Source organism: Amblyomma mixtum, unplaced genomic scaffold, assembly GCF_055824585.1.
Source record: "Amblyomma mixtum isolate Tamu unplaced genomic scaffold, ASM5582458v1 scaffold_19, whole genome shotgun sequence".
Classification (NCBI taxonomy): Eukaryota; Metazoa; Arthropoda; class Arachnida; order Ixodida; family Ixodidae; genus Amblyomma; species Amblyomma mixtum.
In genome coordinates, this window is record NW_028317716.1 from 1322983 (window position 1) to 1342868 (window position 19886).

General features: G+C 49.5%; 1 protein-coding gene across 1 annotated transcript; it reads left to right on the forward strand.

Moving 5' to 3' along the window:
* The first annotated feature begins 15812 nt into the window (after positions 1-15812).
* LOC149324765 (uncharacterized) lies at positions 15813-17621 on the forward strand. The gene has a single exon (XM_089565284.1). It carries the CDS (start codon positions 15813-15815, stop codon positions 17619-17621), a length of 1809 nt encoding a protein of 602 aa, XP_089421410.1.
* Positions 17622-19886: the final 2265 nt, after the last annotated feature.

Genomic DNA, 19886 nt, shown 5'->3' on the forward strand with positions numbered 1-19886 from the left:
AAAATTCGCGCGCACATGCATGCGCTCACAAAGCCAGTGGCGAATGCCAAAATACATACTGCAATACCTTGTTGTTTTCAAATATATAACACAGTGCAATAGACAAGTTGTACTTCGAAACACGCCGCAGTTCGGCGGTTCAATTCACGCGCACATGCATGCGCTCACAAACCACATGTGAATATACATACATCAATACCAAGATGTTTTCAGATACATAACTCAATGCAATGTTCACAATCCGCATAAAAACACGCCGCGATTGGGCAGTACATTAACACAAGGCTAGAAACATGAAGCACGCAAATACAAGGCACACTTTCGACTATACTTCCAAGTTTGGCCTACCCAGCGGGCTCGGAGAATTACTGCCTGCTTCAAGCTTGCAGTCGCGCTTTTAATTCCCTTTCGGAAGCGGCTGGGGCTTTTCTTCTTGTCGTGGGTTCGACTATTCTTCCGCCTCATTCTGAGCCTTCTCTTCCGAACACTGTTTTGGCCCAGCTTCCTATTCTTACTGCTCTCTGTGCATCGGTTCATGCTTCAAACCCTCCCTCTTTTCCTGTGGCTAGCGCGTCTGTTGCGAACAAATTTTACGCCAGTTCGCTCGTGACGGCTCCGCTCCTCGTGTTCTCTTTCTCGGTGCGCGCTCTTCTGTCTTCTTTTGCGCCTTCAGAATGAGTCCTTGCTGAAAGCTGAGCTTGTTCGTGTGAACTTTTTTCTGACTTTAATGCGATGTTCCCGCAGTTCACTTGAACTCGACTCAGCTGTCTTCAGCTTAGTTCTGGCTCTGTTCATTTTCTTCCTGAATTTTCTCCAGGGCTTCTGCTTTTCGGCTTCACCTGCTTTGGTGGTCTCCGACTCATTTCTTTTTACTTTCTTCCGGATTATCCTTCGGGTCAAGCCCGGTTTACTGTCAGTTGCGTCATCCGAGTTCCTATCTCGCGATGAAGCCATTGGTTCAGCTCTCGCTTCTTCTTCGAGGACTGAACTGTCCTCTCTTACCAAGTCATTTTTCTTCTTTCGGAGCCTTCTTTATGAGGGGCATTCTGAGCATGGCTCATTAGTCATTGATGACTCATTCTCCTCACTCTCGTTCAGTATTGCTTCCTCAGCTTTCTCCGATACTTTCCTGAGCTCGTCAGTTTTTTTATTTATTTATTTATACATACTGCAGCGCAATTATTTGCGCTATGGCAGGAGTGGGAAAACAAAAAGCAAAATACTAAAGGTAACAAAACACAACAAAATGTACAAAGTGAGCACAATAAAGTTCAAAACACACAAAAAGTAACAAACAAAAAAGGAACTGTTAATGGCACGGTAGCAATATTCAGGTATTATGTGTCTTCCAAGGCAGTTATAAAACTTTGAACTGGAGATGAACGATTGGATCCAGGTAGAGAGTTCCAGGCTTCTATTGAACGGGGAAAAAACTGAATTTGAACAAATTAGTACGTGCAAAATACGGTATTAAATTTAGCTCGTGATGACTTCTTGTAGATGATAATGGTGCAAAGTTAATGTAACGGTTAACTGAGAGCCTTACCGAGGAATTGACGATACAATGTAAGAATTTTAGTGATTCAGTGTGGCGCCGGGCGGAGAGCGTTGTTAAATTCAATGAGAGAAGTGCAGAAGAGGGTGAGAAATCGCGATCATAACGATGACATATAAAACGCACAACTTTTTTTCTGAACTGCTTCTAACATGTTAATTTCAAACTGCTTGTACGGGTTCCACACTACAGCTGCGTAATCAAGAACAGGTCGGATGAAAGTTTTATACAGCGGTAACTTTGTGTCTTTCGGTGAATTTGGTAACGTGCGTCCTAGATAACCTAGTTTTTTTAGTGCTGTATTACATACGTAATCAATCTGATTAGACCATGACATATTATGCGTGAATATGATACCAAGATATTTATACTGAGAAACCCTATCTACTACACGGCCATTGAGCGAGTAATTATTAAGGGAAACGGAGGACTTGTTACAATAAAACATGAGGACGGTTTTATCAAAATAAATTATCATTTGCCAGGTGCTACACCAACTACAAAACCTATTAAATGACTCTTGCAGATGACGATGATCATTAGGGTCATTAATTACTTCGTATAGAACACAGTCATCAGCGTAAAGACGAATGTTAGAAGAAATGTTATGTGGCAAGTATTTTATATATATTAAAAAGAGTAGCGGTTCAAGGACGGAACCTTGAGACACTCCTCAGGTCACATCAACAGCAGCAGAATGAGAAGAATTATAAGATACGAACGGACAACGGGATGAGAGAAAGCTAGAAATCCAATCAACCAAGTGAGGATTGTTTAGTACAGCATTTAGTTTAGCAAGAAGTTTGGAATGTAGGAAAGTATCGAACGCTTTCGAGAAATCTATAAAAATGGCATCAACTTGGTTGCCGATATCGAGGTTAAGTAATGTATCATGAGTGAATTCTGTTAATTGTGTTACCGTACTAAAACCACGCCTAAACCCATGCTGAATGTTAGATAGCAAATTACTGGATTCAAGAAAAAGCATGATGTGTTTATGAATGACGTGTTCCAACATTTTGCATGATTGTGATTTCAAAGAAATCGGTCTATAGTTAGACAAGCACTGCCTATCACCGGATTTATAAAGAGGGAGCACTTTGGCTAATTTCCATGAAGAAGGGACAGTAGCAGATGATAAGGACTTATTGAATATGATGGACAGGTATTTCGATGACCACAGGGAGTAACGAACCAGGAACGCATTGTGTATTCCATCTGTACCGGTACATTTCTTAACATCGAGGTTTAGTACAAGATTTAGGATGCCATCAGGGTTTACCACAGCATCACTGATTGCTAAAGAAGAATTTATATTGGCGAGCGGTGGAATGACATTGTTATCGGGAACGAACACTGAGTGAAAATATTTGTTGAAAGCATCTGATATTACTGCCGGCTCACTGATGACGTCATTATCTAATCTGAACGAAGTGGATGAAGTATCGCGAGGTAAGATGAATGACCAAAATTTTCGGGGGTTAGTTCTTAACAGATCGCGCAGGTGTACACGAAAAAAGAAATCTTTGGCCGTATGCAACATAAGATTAAATTCTTCTTACGCCTTGTGAAATCTGTCCAAGGTTATGGGATCGTTGCTTCTTCTAGAACGCCTTAGCCTACAAACGCGTCGAAATAAATGCAAGATGTCTCTAGTCATCCAAGGAACATTAGTATTTTTTTTCTTAGTTTTAAAAAGAACAAAGCGTTGGACACAATAGTTGACAAGACATTAAAAGTAATTAACAAGAAAATTTACGTGTTGGCTTGCTGAGAAAGCAAAGAACGTATCGAAATGATCAGCTAAAACATCAATGATGGAATTGTCGTCAGCACGAGTGAAGTCAGGAAAAGTAGTGAACAAATAGGGTGATTTGGAGATTGGACAAGCGAGTGAAACTGACACGCCTTTGTGGTCTGACAGTCCATCAATTACTTCGCAAGAGAAGGAATTTTGGGCAAAAGAAACGCATAGAAAAACGAAGTCGAGAATGGAATTCAGCCTAGTAGCACTAGATACAACCTGAGTTAGTCCAAACAATAAGATGTTTATTATTTCTCTACAAATTGCAATGTCATGACCAAATGCAGACAACGAAGGCGAGTGGATGCCAGAAGTGTTGAAGTCTCCCATGCAGATAAATCTTGATGAAGCAATGTCGATCTTGCTCCTGAAATTTGCGACAGCATGAAGGATATGAACGGAAGAGCCAGGTGGACGATAAATAACACTGATTATAATACTATAATTGTTTAGATAAACTTTACACCACAAGGATTCTGTGTCAAGGGGAGAAGGTAACACTGAGAATCGCAAATCCGATCTGATCAGCAATGCCACACCTCTACCAGTACTGCAACTTCTGTCTAAGCGCACGGCAACAAATCCTGGTGGAGTGAATTCGGAGTCGTAAATTCCACTATGCAGCCAGTTCTCCGTTATGCCAATAATATGGGGAGAGTGAATGGAGATAAGGGAAAGTAAATCAGGAAATTTCTTAACAATGCTCTGAGCATTAATATTTAAGACGACAAGCTTATCAGGACGGCCAGAACTATGTCAGGGAGACGATGATACGGCAGTCAAGGACGCAGGCCCAGAACAAAGAGGATCATTATATGCTTTTACCAATGAATTAAAACTTTCATCCCAATTATAACGAACCTTGTCAATAAAGGCATGATCGAAACTTAACTTCACGACAGAACCGTTGTCACGAAAAGACACTGATGCGTCCCATATCTTTTTCCGAATGGACCTAACCCTTGCAGAGAAATCCTCTGTAATGAAGAAGGCAGAGCCCTTGAGTTTAGACACGTTTTTGAAAACCACACTTCTGTCGGTGAAGCTAGAAATATTTAGAATAACTGGACGAATATAACCTTTGCGAGCTACACCGAGCCTGTGGAAGCGCTCAATACTGGGGCAGCTAATCTTCAACTTATCAGTAAATACAGATGAGATGCTAGTCAACAATGTGTTAGCGGTTTCGTTCGGATCTTCTGAAATGTCGTGTATTATAATGTTATTTCTCCGAGAGCGATTTTCTAGGTCATCGTTTTTTTGCGCCAGCTGTGTTACTTTGGAATCTAAAGAGTTAATTTCAGCCTGTAAATCACAAATTAGATTGGTATTTTCGGGCGTGGGTGAAGATTCTAATTCAGCCACACGCGACTCCAGAGCATCAAAACGACTGACAAAAGATTGCTTAATGTCCGCAATGTCACGGGCCAACTGATCCTGCCCTGCCAGTATTCTAGAGAACATGTCAAACACTGAGGAATTTGAAGAGATTTCACTGTCAAGATTTACAGTGGAAGCACTCGTATCGTCAACATCCCCGAGAGTGAGACTGGAACCACTCACAGACCGGGTTAAAGGTCTGCTACCAATTGACTGTTTTTACTGGAGTTCGCTGGCTTTGATGGGGGGCCTGCATTGAGTTCCACGTCACCACTCAGGAGGAGATGACTTGCGCAATAAAACACGTGTATGCACCAGGACACAAGAGTACGTGGGCAAGGGTACAGCAGCAAATATCGATCATCAGATTGGATACACTCAGCGCCAGAATAGTAACATACCTGCATGAAGAGCAAGCAGCGGTTAAACATGATGCCGGTGCCGCTGCAGCCTAGCCCACTGAAGAGTCGGTCCATGCACATGGCTTTTATATCCTTGGCAGGTGACGTCATAGACCAGCAGTGCAGCGAGATTTGCTGGTCCAACGAGAAGTTGGCGAGGTGACTGGATTGCAGGCATTTGAAGAAAGCGGGAAGCCCGACGCTATCACGCAGGGTATCAGCTGGCAAGTCCAAGGGCCAGCACACGGTGGTATCCACGTGCCCATTCAGAAGCAAAAAAACTAAACCCGACGAGACGATTCCGCAGGGGCCGTAGTCAGCAAAACAAGCGATGAACTGCATGAAGGGCAAGCAGCGGTTAAACATGATGCCGGTGCCGCTGCAGCCTAGCCCACTCAGTTCAGTGCAGTGCAGTGGTGCTCCATTCCTTGTACTGCACTTTCTCCTTTCTCAGCGGGAAGAATTTCCTCGTCTTCTTCATAGGCAGAAATTTCCTCGCCTTCCTCGTCGGGAAAGCCCTCCTCGCTGCTCGAGGGTTCACTCGGAACGGTTTCCGGGTCTTCACTGAGTGCGCCCTCTTCAGGTATTTCCACGTCTGAGATTTCACTCTCAGTGCCATTTAACCGCTCCTTCTCGTGGTCGGCACGGCAAGATTGACACGTGTTGCACTCGGACTCCTCCATAGGGATACGAACTGCTTCTTCGTCCTCAGGCGGCTGCCCTAGGGTCCCCTCTGACTGAAGCGTCAGGTCGGCCTTTACCTCGCTGTCCACTACCTCGGCAGTAGCTACGCATTCAGTTTCCTGAGGAAGCGACACTCCGGTCTGTTCTCCACTCTCTGTGGTTTCAATTGCAAGAACAGGCTGCTCCACAACCTCACTCTCACTGGTGGAGCTAGTTACAACCTCTTCCGTGGTTGTCAACAAATTAGACACGTTAGTCTTCCACCCGGCCTCTACAGGGGTAAGCTCCACAGGCTTCCTGACGTCGTTCAAACGCCGAATTTCAGCAATCTTCATCTGAACGATTGCCATCTCCTTTTCAAAAGCCCTTTCGGACGCTTCTTCTCGCCTTTTACGTTCTCTTTCTTCTTCTTCATGTTTCTTTTGCCTCTCTTTCTCAGCGGCTTCTCTAGCGCGCTGTCTTTCTTCTTGTTGTTTCTGCCATTCTCTCTCTCGTTCCAAAGAGAGCTTCTCCGCTCCTTCTTGTCTCTTCTGCCATTCTCTCTCTCTCTCTTCTTGTCTCCTTTGCCATTCTCTCCCTCTCTCTTCTCGAGCTCTATCTCTTTATTTCTCAGCTCTGTCCCTCTCCTGGTCCACCCATTTTCGCAGTTCGGCTCCGGTCATCCCCATCTGGAGGCCGACATCTATTAGCTCCTTCAGCTCCTTAAAGCTCATTATTGGAGATCGAACTTTACATTCAAGGCAACGAATACCTCGACACGGTGCACCCCACTAACCGCTTCAGCGCGGCACCTCACCATATCGCTCTGCTGCTAAGCACTCGTTTACGACCTCATCATAAACTCCTTCCGACTCTTTCTCCGTTCTCTGTGCTTACAAACACCAAACGTCCTGTCGCGGACGCCAGAATATACTGTCACCCACGCTTCCCGCACCTTTATGCGTGAGAAGCTCCCAGACACCCTTAGAGCGTGTGGGGGTAGTGGTCTCGGACTCAAAGGAGATGCCCTCGACTCAGCGTGGCAAGCTCAGCGGAGACCAGCTACCAAGTGACAAGAGGTTTGTGGGCGTTCGGTGCCCAGCTTTCGCTGGTCGCAAGCCAGAGAATGGGTCGGAGCCAAAGGTTTACAAAACAAAACAAGGTTTATACAGCGATGAGACGGTAAAGAGAATTTCACAATCACTAGTACAGTCACATACAAAGTGATTAACAGAACAATGCAACTCGTGCAAGGTTAAACTCGAGAGAGAATGCAATGCAAAGGCAATATTGCACCTAAAGTGCACTAACAAAAGAGAGAGAGGTAAACAAACAAAACACAATTTGTTCACCGGGCACTGCGGCAGTCCGACGACCAGAGTTCCTCGACGATGCCGTCCCGCAGACTGGCGAACGTTGCCTCGTTGGTCCGATGCTGGCCGAGTGGTGTTTTCCCGGGAGTCGAACGGGCGCGCTTCGATAAAGCTTAAACGGCGGTTCGGACTGACTAATCTGATAGCGGTCAATGCCTTCTTTTATACGCTCGCTTCACGTCTGTTTGTTCTACGCGCCAAAGTAGGCGCGCACATACACTCAGCATCGGCAGTGCTGTCTCCTTTCCCTCTTCTCACCCTCTTCTCAGAGGTAGGGGGTCGCATCTCGAAGATTCGAGCGTGGTCTGGCGTGGCGCCGTCGCCGACGGGCGAGGGGGACGTGTCTTAGTGCACGCAAGGCTACGCCCTTTTCCCCCCGTCAGCTGTAGAAGCAAACTCGGATGTTCCAGAGAAATCTTCGGCATGAATGACTCATTTCCTCGGCGCACGCCGTGTCGGTGAGCGGTGGTGGAGGGGAGAGGTAGCCACGCGCTTAGCGGGGTTTTCCTTCTCTCCCTTTCGGCAAGCGCCGGCGAGACGCCGTCGGCGGTTTTTCTTTGTTTGTTTCTAAAATGCGCCGAATTTTGTGACAGAGGGGCGAGTGAGCAGTTACTGGTGGTGGGGGGTCTTATTATGACAAAGATTTCGACAGATCAACTGCACCATCTCGAGGTTCTCGCCAAACGCCATCATGATAATGGTGAGGCTACGCGTTCCTGCAGGGATTCGAGCGTAGAAGTGAAGGATTCCAATTGCTTTGATTGTGCTTGGAGGGTGTTGAGAATCTGGAGAATCGAAGTCTCTAGCTGAACTAAGCGAGTGTGGTGTGCCTGTCTGTTGGTTTTGACAAGATTAGCCATATGGGCGACCTGGGCAGGGCAGGCGGGAATGGTAAACGTGGAAAGGTTCTTATTTAGCTTGGTAAGTTATGAGGTAAAAGAGGAGGCGGTTGCCTGGAGGGTTTGAGTCAAGGCCTGGTTCTTCTGTTGTAGATCGTGGGAAATGCGCTGCTGCTCTCGCTGCTGCTCTCGCTGCTGCTCTGGCTGCTGGCGTTGCAGCATTGCGAGCCGGAGGTCGAAGGAGCGGCTCTCGTCAGTAAAGGATGGAGAGGATGGAGCAGTTGAAGAGAGGGACACTGGCACCGAGGATCCTTTAACTTTGGCAGCGTAGGAGCCTGGTGTTGACGTGATCGGAGCTTAGAGAGGTTCGTGATTAGAGGAGGAGACATTACTAGAGGAGGAGGGGGTGGTAGGTTAAGTGACCCGGCGCGAAGCTAGGAGTCGGAGCTATGCAGCTTCGGCACACTCGCGTTGTTTAGCGAGGAGGAACGGGCAAGTGGGGTCGAGAGAGGGGTGGGTGTTTACCTGGCAATGAACGCACCAGGGCTGGGCACACACTTGCGCGGAAGGGTCGGCGGGTAGAGGAGCAGCACAGCGACGGCACTTGGCCGGAACGCTGTGCTGGAGTGTCCTAGAGTGAGACTACGGTTGCAGGTGGGAAGCTTACGTTTATGAGGACGGCACCGGAAGGCAACGCGTTTGAAATATACAAAGTGGGGGATGACGGTACCAGCTAAAGTTATGAGGACCGACTCAGTGGAGCCCATCAAGCGAGCAGCAAGAATATCTGTTCTGAAAATTCGAGATCATGCGTGAGGTCATCAGGGGTGAAGTGGCCACCGACGTTATAGATGACGCCGAGGCATGAGGCCCCTGTATCTATGCGGACCTGGCCCATTTCCTCTTCAAGTTCCCGGCTGCGCTCAGCAGTCGGGTTCCTACCCCCACCCTCTCCATCCATCACCACCTGGCTCGACTGGCTTGGCGCTGAAGGGGCGAAGAACAGCGATTTCATGTCACCCAGGCGGTTGACATGCTCGGCCTGTAAATTATGGTCGAATAAATGCCTTCTACTACTACTACTACTACTCTTACTACTACTACTACTCTTACTACTATTACTACTACTACTACTACTACTACTACTACTACTACTACTACTACTACTACTACTACTACTACTACTACTACTAAGAAAACGAACAGAAACGGAACGAGCTAACACAGGTGTGTGTCCCTTTCCTATTTTCTTTCATAGGTGCTGTTGCATTGTACCCTTCAAATCAAATCCCTTCGGGCACCGACTTGCTACTCTGAGAAAAGCGCGCTTTGAAAACTTGCCTCTCACGCTCACGTGCGCAGACGCGTGTTCTGGCGGTGATGCGCGCTCCTCATGCAGCTCCACGAGCGTACCCAGCGGCAGAGCTACAATAGCTGGTGGTGATGAAAATATTTTCATGAAATCGTTTAGGAAATTGTAGCGATGGTTGCAGCTCGCAGTCCGGAACCCCACTGGCGTAGGCTACTGTCCGGGCTCTATCGATGAGTTGCTTTTGACTCGTTTCATCCGAGCTGGTCATACTGCCTGGTGGTGGTGGTGGTGAAAACTTTTTTAATTGCTGCAATAGAGTTTGGGAGCCACAGAGTGGCCCCGCTACATGGTCGGCGTCCCTAGTCCGGGACACCGCATGACAATGCCCCATCTCTCGCCCGTTTCACCAGAACCCTTTGGGACTCAAGCGAGTAGTTGAGGAGGGCAGTCTCCCATGCCTCTCTGGAAGGGGTAGGGGAAGGGGGGAGGTGGGTATTTTGAGTACATGCCCACACCATGTGGAAGATATCACAGGTCTCCCCACATTGCGGGCATCGCCCTTCCGTGTTAGGATCGTAATTAGGGGTGTGCGAATATTCGAAATTTTCGAATATAATTCGAATATTTTATTTTTAGTAGGTGTGTGCGAATATCAAATCTTTCGAATACGAATCGAATACAAATACTTAATCCCGAATATCGAATCGAATATCGAATAATGAAGGACAGACGCATTTAACCATTACAAGACATTTATTTGAGCATCCAAGAACATCACAGTCCCACTATCAATGATTAAATGAACACAAAAGATGTGTGTGGTTGCACAAAAAAGTATCAAAGTCTAGAACATATTTCGTAGAGGAGTGAAAATGTCACAGAAAATTACTAGTACACAGAATTGATTAAGGCTATCTTGCCATGAGCACAAATGCAAGTCGCTGAAATGAACATTAAAGGTTGTCGTGAAGTAAAACCAGCCGCTCCACATGGTCAAGCAGAAGTCGTTCCTTTCTAGTTGAAACAACTTCTCCAGCCACAGAAAATGCCCTCTCACTTGGCACGCAAGTGGAAGGTATTGCGAGGTACTTCGTGCAGAGCTTTGACATACTGGGGTACCTGAAAGAACCCACGGTACGCCACCAGTCGCATGGGTCACTGTCTCGTTTCAACAATGCCTCCTCTGAGTAAGCAGCAATTCTGCTGCAGTTTCCACAGCATTCCTCACTGAACTGTCAAATGCGTTCAACGCATTAGAAGACTGGTGTGAACAGAGTTCTGGCCTCTGCTTCTTAGCTTCTGGGTCAGCAGCACACAGGGACAGCTGTTGAAGCACTAAATCTTTTAGCCACATCATCTTTTCTTTCTCGGCTCTGTATATGGTGGATTTGAAGCGTGGGTCCAAAAACATGGCCAAGCATGCCTCCTTGTCATCTGCATACAGGGGGAACCTTGATTTGACCGAACATTCCAGGGCTGTGTGAAATCCAGTAGTGCCAGTAAAGTTGGCAAGGTAATACAGCATTCCAAAAATGAGTGGTATTTGAGCTGAAAGTGATGGATACATTTCGGTACTGTCGATAAGAGTGGCTTCATAGAATGTCTTAAGAGTTCCTACATATTCAGAAGCCTCTTTTGATTCCTGTGAACTGAGTCCATCAATGCCGTTGTCCGAAGTGGCAAGGTCATCAGTGACTGCTTCCTTTAGTTCCAAGAGACGAGACACCATTAGGTACTGGCTGTTCCATCTGATTTCTACATCTTGCACCAGACGGAGAGGATCTTTGCCTGCTTTTTTTTTGGTATTCCTCTAGCGTTTTTTTGTGCAGATGAACTGTGCTTATAATGACCGACAATTTGTCTGGCCTTCTTGCACAGACGAATAATGGGCGGTGTACGGGATCTTGCGTCGTTTAGGGCTAGCTGCAGAGTGTGGGCGAAACACGATCGCTCAGTCCACGGGAGCCTCCTGACAGCGGCACGGATGTTGCGCCCACTATCTGTCCCGATGTACTTTTCACAGTTGTCGGGTATCCCCCACTCGCTGCACATCTCGTCCAGCATAGCTGCGATGTTTTCAGCACGGTGACTCTCAGTCATATGACGCGTGTTAAGCGTGAACCGCTGCATTTGAAAATTAGGAGTTAGGAGACGGCAGGTGAAGCTCACGTAGCTTACGTTCGCTCGCGATGTCCACATGACGCTGGTAAAGGCAACAGCTGCCATTCCGCCTTCAGAAGCGTTGCTGAGCTCCATTTTCACCTTCTTCCGCGTATTGTCATATATGCGCGGAACAAGCACCCGCAAAAGTGTAAAGCGTGACGGGAGGCGATAGTTTGGAACAGCAGCTGCCAAAAGCTCTTTAAATCCACGGTCTTTAACGACCCTGTAGGGCTGCAAATCAAGCGCCACCATGGCAGCGACCTTGCTGTTTAGTGCTTGCGTTCTCTTTTCTGAAAGCGGCTCTGTCGGGCACACAAAGTCGGTCATGTCGGTTGATCTTTCTCCGGTACACCCGCAGCCATCTTTCGATACTCTCTCATCTCGGCAGTATGCAGTTTAAAACGGTTCACAAGCGGCGTTGTCGTACCTGTAGGCGTTTGAAGCACTTTGCTGCACGTCGTGCACTCCGCCGTCGATGACGCCGTCTTCACAAAGTATTTCCATACGACACTCTTTACTTTTCGTTTCGGCGTCATGTCCACATCGTCCGCCAGCTTTGCGGATGGCTTTCCACAGCCTTGGTTCGCCATGGCACGAATCAGATTCGGACTCGCAGTCAAGGTAAAGCCACAAAGGAGCTCACCAGCAAAGTCAGCTACGGCATGGCCTAACGTTACTCAAGTCTGCTCAAGGCTTTGGGCGTCGCCATGTTGCTATGTCTATGTCGATAGGACTTGCGGACTGAAATGAACGCCGGTGCTCACAACCGACTATTCTGCTAAATAGGAATATTCGCGTCGGATCGAATATTCGATAAAGCACAAATACTTGGTTTTCGAATCGAATACGCATACTAAAAATATAATATTCGAATTATATTCGAAAATTTCGAATATTCGCACACCCCTAATTTGTAGTATTCGTATTCGATTCGAAATCCAAGTATTCGTGTTGTTTCGAATATTCGACCCGACGCGAATATTCGTATCTAGCCGAATATTGTATTGCAAGCACCGGCGTTCATTTCGGACCGCAAGTCCTCTCGACAGAGACATAACAACATGGCGGCGCCCAGAGCAATGCGTAACGTTGGGCCATGCAGTAGCTGACTGCGCTGGTGAGCTTCTTTGTGGATATACCTGCGAAGCTGGTATAGTCAGAGTTGTGCATGAAATACCTCGCAATACCTGCCTGTTCATTGCTAAGTGAGAGGCCATGTTCTGCGGCTGGAGAAGTCGTTCCAGCTAGAAGGGAACTACTCCTGCCTGACCACGTGGAGCGACCGGTTTTCTGTCACGACAACCATTTATGTTCATCCCAGCAACGCGTTTTTGTCTTATGGCAAGCTACCCTTAATCAATCCTGTGTACCAGCCATCTTCTCTGATGTTACCACTCTTCTAAGAATAATGTTCGAGACTTTGATACTTTTTGTGCAGCCACGCACACCTTTTGTATTCATTTCATCACTTATAGTTGAACTGTTATGTTCTTCGGGGCTCAATTAATGTTTTGTAGAGGTGAAATGCATCTGTCCTTGATTATTCGATATTCGATTCGATATTCGGAACCAGGTATTCGTATTCGATTAGTATTCGAAAAATTTGATATTCGCACACCCCTAATCGTAATGCTATAAGATTGCAGGACAGAGTAGAGTACCTGTCTGCAGGCGCCTTAAGGTTCGCTCCTCCGTCTTACTCAGCCCATTTGCAGGGGCCGGGAAAAGGCATTGGGGGTGCTAAACTCCTACCAGGAGTTGTGGGAGGCCCACCTAGTGAACCAATACACGCGGCTCATGCAGACGGCCCCTGGGCGCCGCCTGCTAAACCGCTTACACATCCAACACGACTGCACTCCAGAGGAGGCGGAGCGTATCCCAGTACTGTGGCGCCATATGCTGTGGGTCTCCCCGCTCCCCCGTAACATGGACACCGACATGCACAAAAACAGACGACAAGCGGGGGCTCGGGCTCTTGAGAGACAACACGGCTCCAGACCCGGTGTATATTATGTAGACGTAGCAGGGCCATCGCCCACGGGATTTTACACGGCCGCTGTCGTTCACCAGGAAATGCACGTTGATAGACTCTCTTTTCGAGCCCCGAATTCAATGCGAGCCGAGGAAGTAGCGATAGCGCTTGCTGCCGCCCACGCCAATTCGAAAATCATCATTAAGGACTCCCGAAAAGCACGTGATCATTACTTGGCAGGGGAGATCTCCCACTTAGCTGCTTGCATTCTAAGACGGACTGCCACTGATCCAACATCGAAAACAATCATTTGGGCTCCTGGCCATCAGGGCTTGCGAGGTAATGAGGCCGCTGAGGCGGCTGCCCGAGCGCTTATTCACCGGGCTCCTCATCCCAGCTCTTCTGGCTCGGAGACTAATCAGCCGCTGCTGCGATTCAGGGAAATAATAACAACTGCCTCCCACCCCTCCTACGTTGGCTGGTTATCGACAGTGACCGCCTGATTTCGTTGGGAGGCCCATGCGATATGGTACAGGCCTGCCTTCTCCCCGCAGAATTTGCATTGTGTGTCAAATTGTCCGGGTCTATTTCGTCTAGTTCTGGTGGGTTGTTCTAAATGTTGGTCTCTAGCTTTCGGAAGTGTTGCTCCCATTTATTTAGTGGCTTAGCCGGTGCAGAGTTGGCTCGACGGAATAATCTTAAGTGCTGAAGTATGTCGGCGTACGTTATTAGTGGGGTAGGAGGTCCAACAGCATCCGAGCTGGGTGCCAGGGGGAGAAATTCTCGGGCTGAGGCATGTGCGCTCTCGTTCCCTGGGGTGCACTGGTGACCTGGTACACATATTAAGTGTTTTTGTGTGGGTTGGTAGCCACAGGTGTAGCTGTCTTGCAGGATTTTAGCAGCTAGTGGTGCGACCCTGCCCCTGAGGTAATTGCGATACGTTGTCTGTGATTCTGTAAGAATTTATTCCGAGCTTGTGTGTGTTGTAGCTAGAGCAATCGCCACTTCTTCTGCAGCCTGTATGCCCTGGCTAGCCAGTACTAGTCCGTCCGTAGTTTTATTCTGGTGCACTACCGCGACAGCCGTCATTCTCTGCTTAGGATCTGCAGCGTCGACATACAACATCCCCTTGCGCCCGCCGTAGTGCTTTTCATGGCTTCGGCGCGTGCTTCGCGTCTTGACTAGTGAAAATCGGGGTGCATAGTCCTGGGTAGTGGAGCTGGGTTGTGAATTGCCCTCTGCATGAAACTGGGATGTCGGTTTTGGTGTCTAACTGTCGGGGGCATTTGTTGTTTAAATCGCTGAGGACCTATCGGCCAGTCCAAATAGTGGAGAACCGTACCACGGCGCCGTGAGGTGTGTCTATCAACTCGAGTATCGTGTTGTGCACACCCTGTCGTAATAGACGGTCCATCAATGCCGCAAAAGGGAGGCCCAGGGCCTTCTTGCAGGCTGTTCTGATTGTGACGTCGAGATTTTTGATGTCACGCTTTAAGAGGTGGAGGTTGAGTGAGAGTATGCGGCTAACAACGAAAGCCTGCACCAGTCACAGAGTACCTTCTTCTCACCTGCCTAATTTCCGCGTCGTTATCCTGGCGATCATCCTGGTAACTTGCCCGCTCACGAGCCGTAGTTTCTGGAGGGCGAGGAGGTTTTTGCCGGTGTTATTTATGTACAGACCCAGTATGTGGAGGGTCTGCGCTTCCTTGAAGGGTGAGTTGTAAACGCGGTTGTCGATAGTGTCTCGATTCTTGCGTTGACGGAAGAGTATGAGTTCAGAGTTTTCGGGTGAGCACGTTGGTCTACACGCCCGTGCATAATTTTGAACTGTTGTTGCCGCTGTTTCTATTTGTTCTGCAGTCATTCCCATACTTCCAGTATTTGTCCAATTGGTTATATCACCAGCGTACAGGGCCTGTCCTATGCCCTGCACCTGATTGAGAAGAGGTGGGATATTTAGGAGTGCAGAGTTGAAGAGAAGTGGGGATAGTACTGCCCCTTGGCGAGTGCCTCTCGTGCCCATCTTCACTTCCGTTGTTTGTTTTGTGCGGGTGCTGAGGTGGGATGGCGCTGCGGTCGCCGACGGGAGGGGACGCGCTTCTCATCGGCCCCTGCTATTATGCCAATTAACGCAGTGTTAATTTACAGTTACCGCGATATATTTGGTATCAAAGTGTGCGCGAAGGTGCGGGGCCGGTACCAGTTTTGACCAAGCGGTACGTGATTCTCCCGATTTACGAGGACTTTTCTCTGGTGCTATGCTAGGCCTAGGGTCGGCCTACCACAAGTACGGCCACCGGTGGCGACGGGCCCGGCCGCTAGGCCTAACCCGACGACGAGTACGACCAAGATGGCGTCCGACATGGAAGTGGCCACGTCGATGGGAGACAACATAACGTCAGCGCCGAGCATCGGCAGTCTCGGCGGGCGTACGTCCATTGAAGTTCCCGGAGAGGACATTACACCGGAAGAAGCCGAAGGCTGGTCGGCCTCCGGCAAGCGCATCAAGCAGATCATGGCCGGCAAGGAAAACGGTGAGTCCGCCGCCACTACTCGCCAGTCTAGACCCAAGACTAGGGCCAGTTTTGCTAAGAGAGTTGCAGCCTCGGTAACGAAAGCGGCGATGATGCCGATAGACATGCCGAAGGAAGACACCAAGATAGTTATGAGACCACGGCGAGGTCTCAACGTAGCGAGAACTAAGGTTTCAATAATTATGTCGGCCGTCATGACGGCGGTTCGAATAACGAAGGAAGAAGCCAAAGCAGACACCATCTGCACGAACGCGCAGCAAAACATCATCGTGGTCAGCACCCCGGACGAGAGGCATGCCACGCTGTACTCTAAGGTCAAAACCCTAAACGTAGGAGACAAGGCATACGAAGTCAGCGCCTACCGAACGGCGCCGGACGGCACGGTCAAGGGAGTCATCCGAGGCATAGCCGTACAAGACACCCCGGAAGAGATAACCGAAAACATCGTGAACCCATGCAACCCCCTAGCGGTGGAGGCGCACAGAATCGGCAATACAACCACAGTGATAGTATTCTTCGCTGGACAAAAAGTACCGAACTACGTAAAGTATGGCTCGATATTAGTCAGATGCGGGCTTTACCGCAAGCACTTTGACGTGTGCAGGCAATGCGGCAGGATCGGCCATAGAAGAGACGTATGCCCGAATCCCAATGCCAAAGTATGCTTCGGCTGCGGAATCGTGAACCCCAGCGAGGATCACAAACGCGAATGCAAGCCCAAGTGCAAGCTTTGCGGGGGACAGCATCCAACGGGCGAGAGGGAATGCAAAAACAAGTACAAGATGCCGTATGTGGTCAAAAAACGGCAATGGGAACGCAAGATGGAAGCCATGCAGCAACAACTGGATCCGAAAAGCTTTCCGCCGCTGCGAGCGCCGTCTGCTGAGAGACCCCGCGGGGATTCGAGGCAGCGCGACAGCAGCCGCAAGAGGGACAACAGCAAGGGAGGCAGGAGCGCCAGCCGCCACAGACCGTCGCAGTCGGGGGAAAGAGTCACCTGGGCCGAAGCAGTCAAGGCTAACATGGCAGAGAAGAGACAACCACCGGCGCAAAACGCCACGAAGAAGTTCCAAGAAGAGAATGGAATGGTAATAAAAGCCCTAAGAGACGAGAACGAGAAGCTAGAGCAGAGAATCGCCGAGCAGGACGCAACCATCAAGGAAATCAACGCGAAGCTAACGACATTAATTGCGATGCAGCAACAGCAGCAGCTGCTGCCGAAGCCCGCACAAGAGAGGGAACAAGAAGAGATAACCGAGGACGAACTAGAGGTCGAGGTGGACCCGAGAGCCACGAAAACGGCGGGACCGGCTCCCAAGAGGAGAGCCATAGAGGTCGCCAAGGAACGAAAGACAATGGAGAGAATCGAAAAACAGGACGTCAGACTCGACCGTCTCGAGGCGACCAGCAAGGAAACCAACGAACGACTTACTGCGCTCGCGCAAACGGTTCAGCAGATGACAACGAATATACAGAGTACGATCCAGAACATGATGGCGCAAATGCAAGCACAGCTGCAGATGCAGATACAGGCACAAATACAATGTATGAAAGCACAGATCACCGCCAAACTGCAGCAATCATGGATGGGACAGCAAGTACAGCAGCATCCACACCCCCAGTGAGAGACCTCTTGGTCTGGCACTGGAACTGCAACGGCTTTACCGGCAAGAGAGCAGTGCTGCAGCAACACTTGCAGCAACTAACGAGGAAACCAGACGTCATAATGATTCAAGAAACACACAGCGAAGAAACGCCGAAACTACCGGGCTACCGGTCGCACGACAGCCCGCCGAGCAAAAGGGACACGTCCAAGGGCAAGGGCAGAGGGGTCTGCACCTTCGTTAGGAGAGGGATCACCTTCGTGGAACACGAAATGATCGGCAGAAGCGCCATCGAACACTGCACGGTGGAAGTAATTACGGGAAAGAAGAGGAGGGAGAGCACTTTCCTGGTGAACGTCTACAGCAACCCGTCCCACGGACAACAGAAATTCAAGGCACTGTTCCACAAGGCAGCTTCAGTCGCGGGAAGCAATACGCTCGTAGTGTGCGGAGACTTTAACGCACCGAGCCAAGACTGGGGCTACCACAGAACGACGGTCAAGGGGAGAGAGCTGATGCAAGACGCCACCGACGTCGGACTGAACCTAATCACGGATCCGGCCTTTCCCACCAGGATCGGCACATCTGTTACGAGAGACACAACTCCGGACCTTACCTTCATCAAAACTGAAGGAGGATCAAGAGAAGCGAATGGAGAAACACGGGCCAAGAGCTGGGCAGCGATCACTACATCGTAGAGGTCGTCATACTGCTCGAAGGCCAAGGCAACACCGGCATAAGAAAGCATCGCATTACAGACTGGGACGCCTTTCGAAAGGCGCTACCCGCGGTGCAAGAGGACATTACGGACATCGAGCAATGGGCGGCCAACGTCGTTTAGACGACGGAAGGAGCCACCAAAGAGCTAGAGACGGACGAACGGATAGACAAGATGGACAGTCGGCTGGCCCACCTGATAGAAGCCAAGCAGTCCATAAAGGCGAGGTGGCAGAAGCGACGAACCAACCGCAGTCTAAGGAAGAAGATCGCCGAGCTCAACAGGCAGATCGAGGTCCACTGCAGGGTGCTATGCACCCAACAGTGGAACGAGGCCTGCAACGAAGCCGACGGACAGATGCACAAGGGCAAGACGTGGAACATGCTGCGGCACCTCCTCGACGAAACCAAGACCAAGGGCCACCAACACAACAACCTGGCCAGGATCCTACACAAGGCAATCTGCGAACACGGGGAGGACGAGGTCAAGCGGCGCTTGGACGCCAAGTACCTGCCGATCACCCCCACGGAAAGACACCCGGATTACCAAGGCAAGGAGAACGAGACGCTAGATCGCGACATCCAGACCTGGGAAGTAAGAGTTGCCTTGCAGGAACTCAATGGAAGGTCTGCCGCGGGTCCCGATCGAGTGACCAACAGAGCGCTCAAGAACCTCAACGAAGCGGCCATCGAAACGCTCACGAACTTCTACAACAAGTGCTGGCAAGAAGGAAGGCTACCCAAGCAATGGAAACAGCCAAGACGATCCTCATCCCCAAGCCTGGCAGGCCGCCCAACATAGAGAACCTCAGGCCGATCTCACTCACTTCGTGCGTGGGAAAGGTCCTCGAGCACGTTCTCATGAACAGGTGGCAACGTTACCTGGAAGAATCGGAGCTTTACCCAAACTCCATCATCGGGTTTCGGAACAAACTCGGGACGCAAGACGCCATGATCTTACTGAAGAACGAGATCATCGACGATACGACGGGCACCAAGGACAACAGAGCCGTACTCGGGCTGGACTTGCAGAGCGCCTTTGATAAAGTGAGGCACTCGGCTATCCTGGCCCAAGTATCCAGGCTAAACATGGGCAGGAGGACATACCAGTACATCAAAGACTTCCTGACGGAACGAACCACCGAAATCTGTGCGGGAGACCTACAGCTCGAAGAGAAGAAGCTGGGCAGCGTCGGAACTCCGCAGGGGTCAGTGATCTCCCCGCTACTCTTCAACCTCGTGATGATCGGGGTGGCCACCCGGCTAGAAAGAGTAGCGGGAGTCCGGCACACCATCTACGCCGACGACGTGACGCTATGGGTACCGGGAGGAAGCGACGGACACATCGAGACAACGCTGCAAGAAGCGGTCAACGCCATCGAGGAGCAGCTGGACGGGTCTGGACTCGTTTGCTCCCCGGCCAAGTCAGAACTGCTGGTGATTCCCCCGAGAGGATCGTGCAGGAAAAGAAAGAATACGGAAGTCAAGTACGAGCGTCCCAAGATCACGGTCAAGACGGCGGGAGGACAGGTAATACCGGAAGTCGAGAAGATTCGGGTACTCGGGCTG

Excerpts from the sequence above, each read along its gene's own strand:
- LOC149324765 (XM_089565284.1), top strand. The coding sequence starts at position 15,813 with ATGGCGTCCGACATGGAAGTGGCCACGTCGATGGGAGACAACATAACG.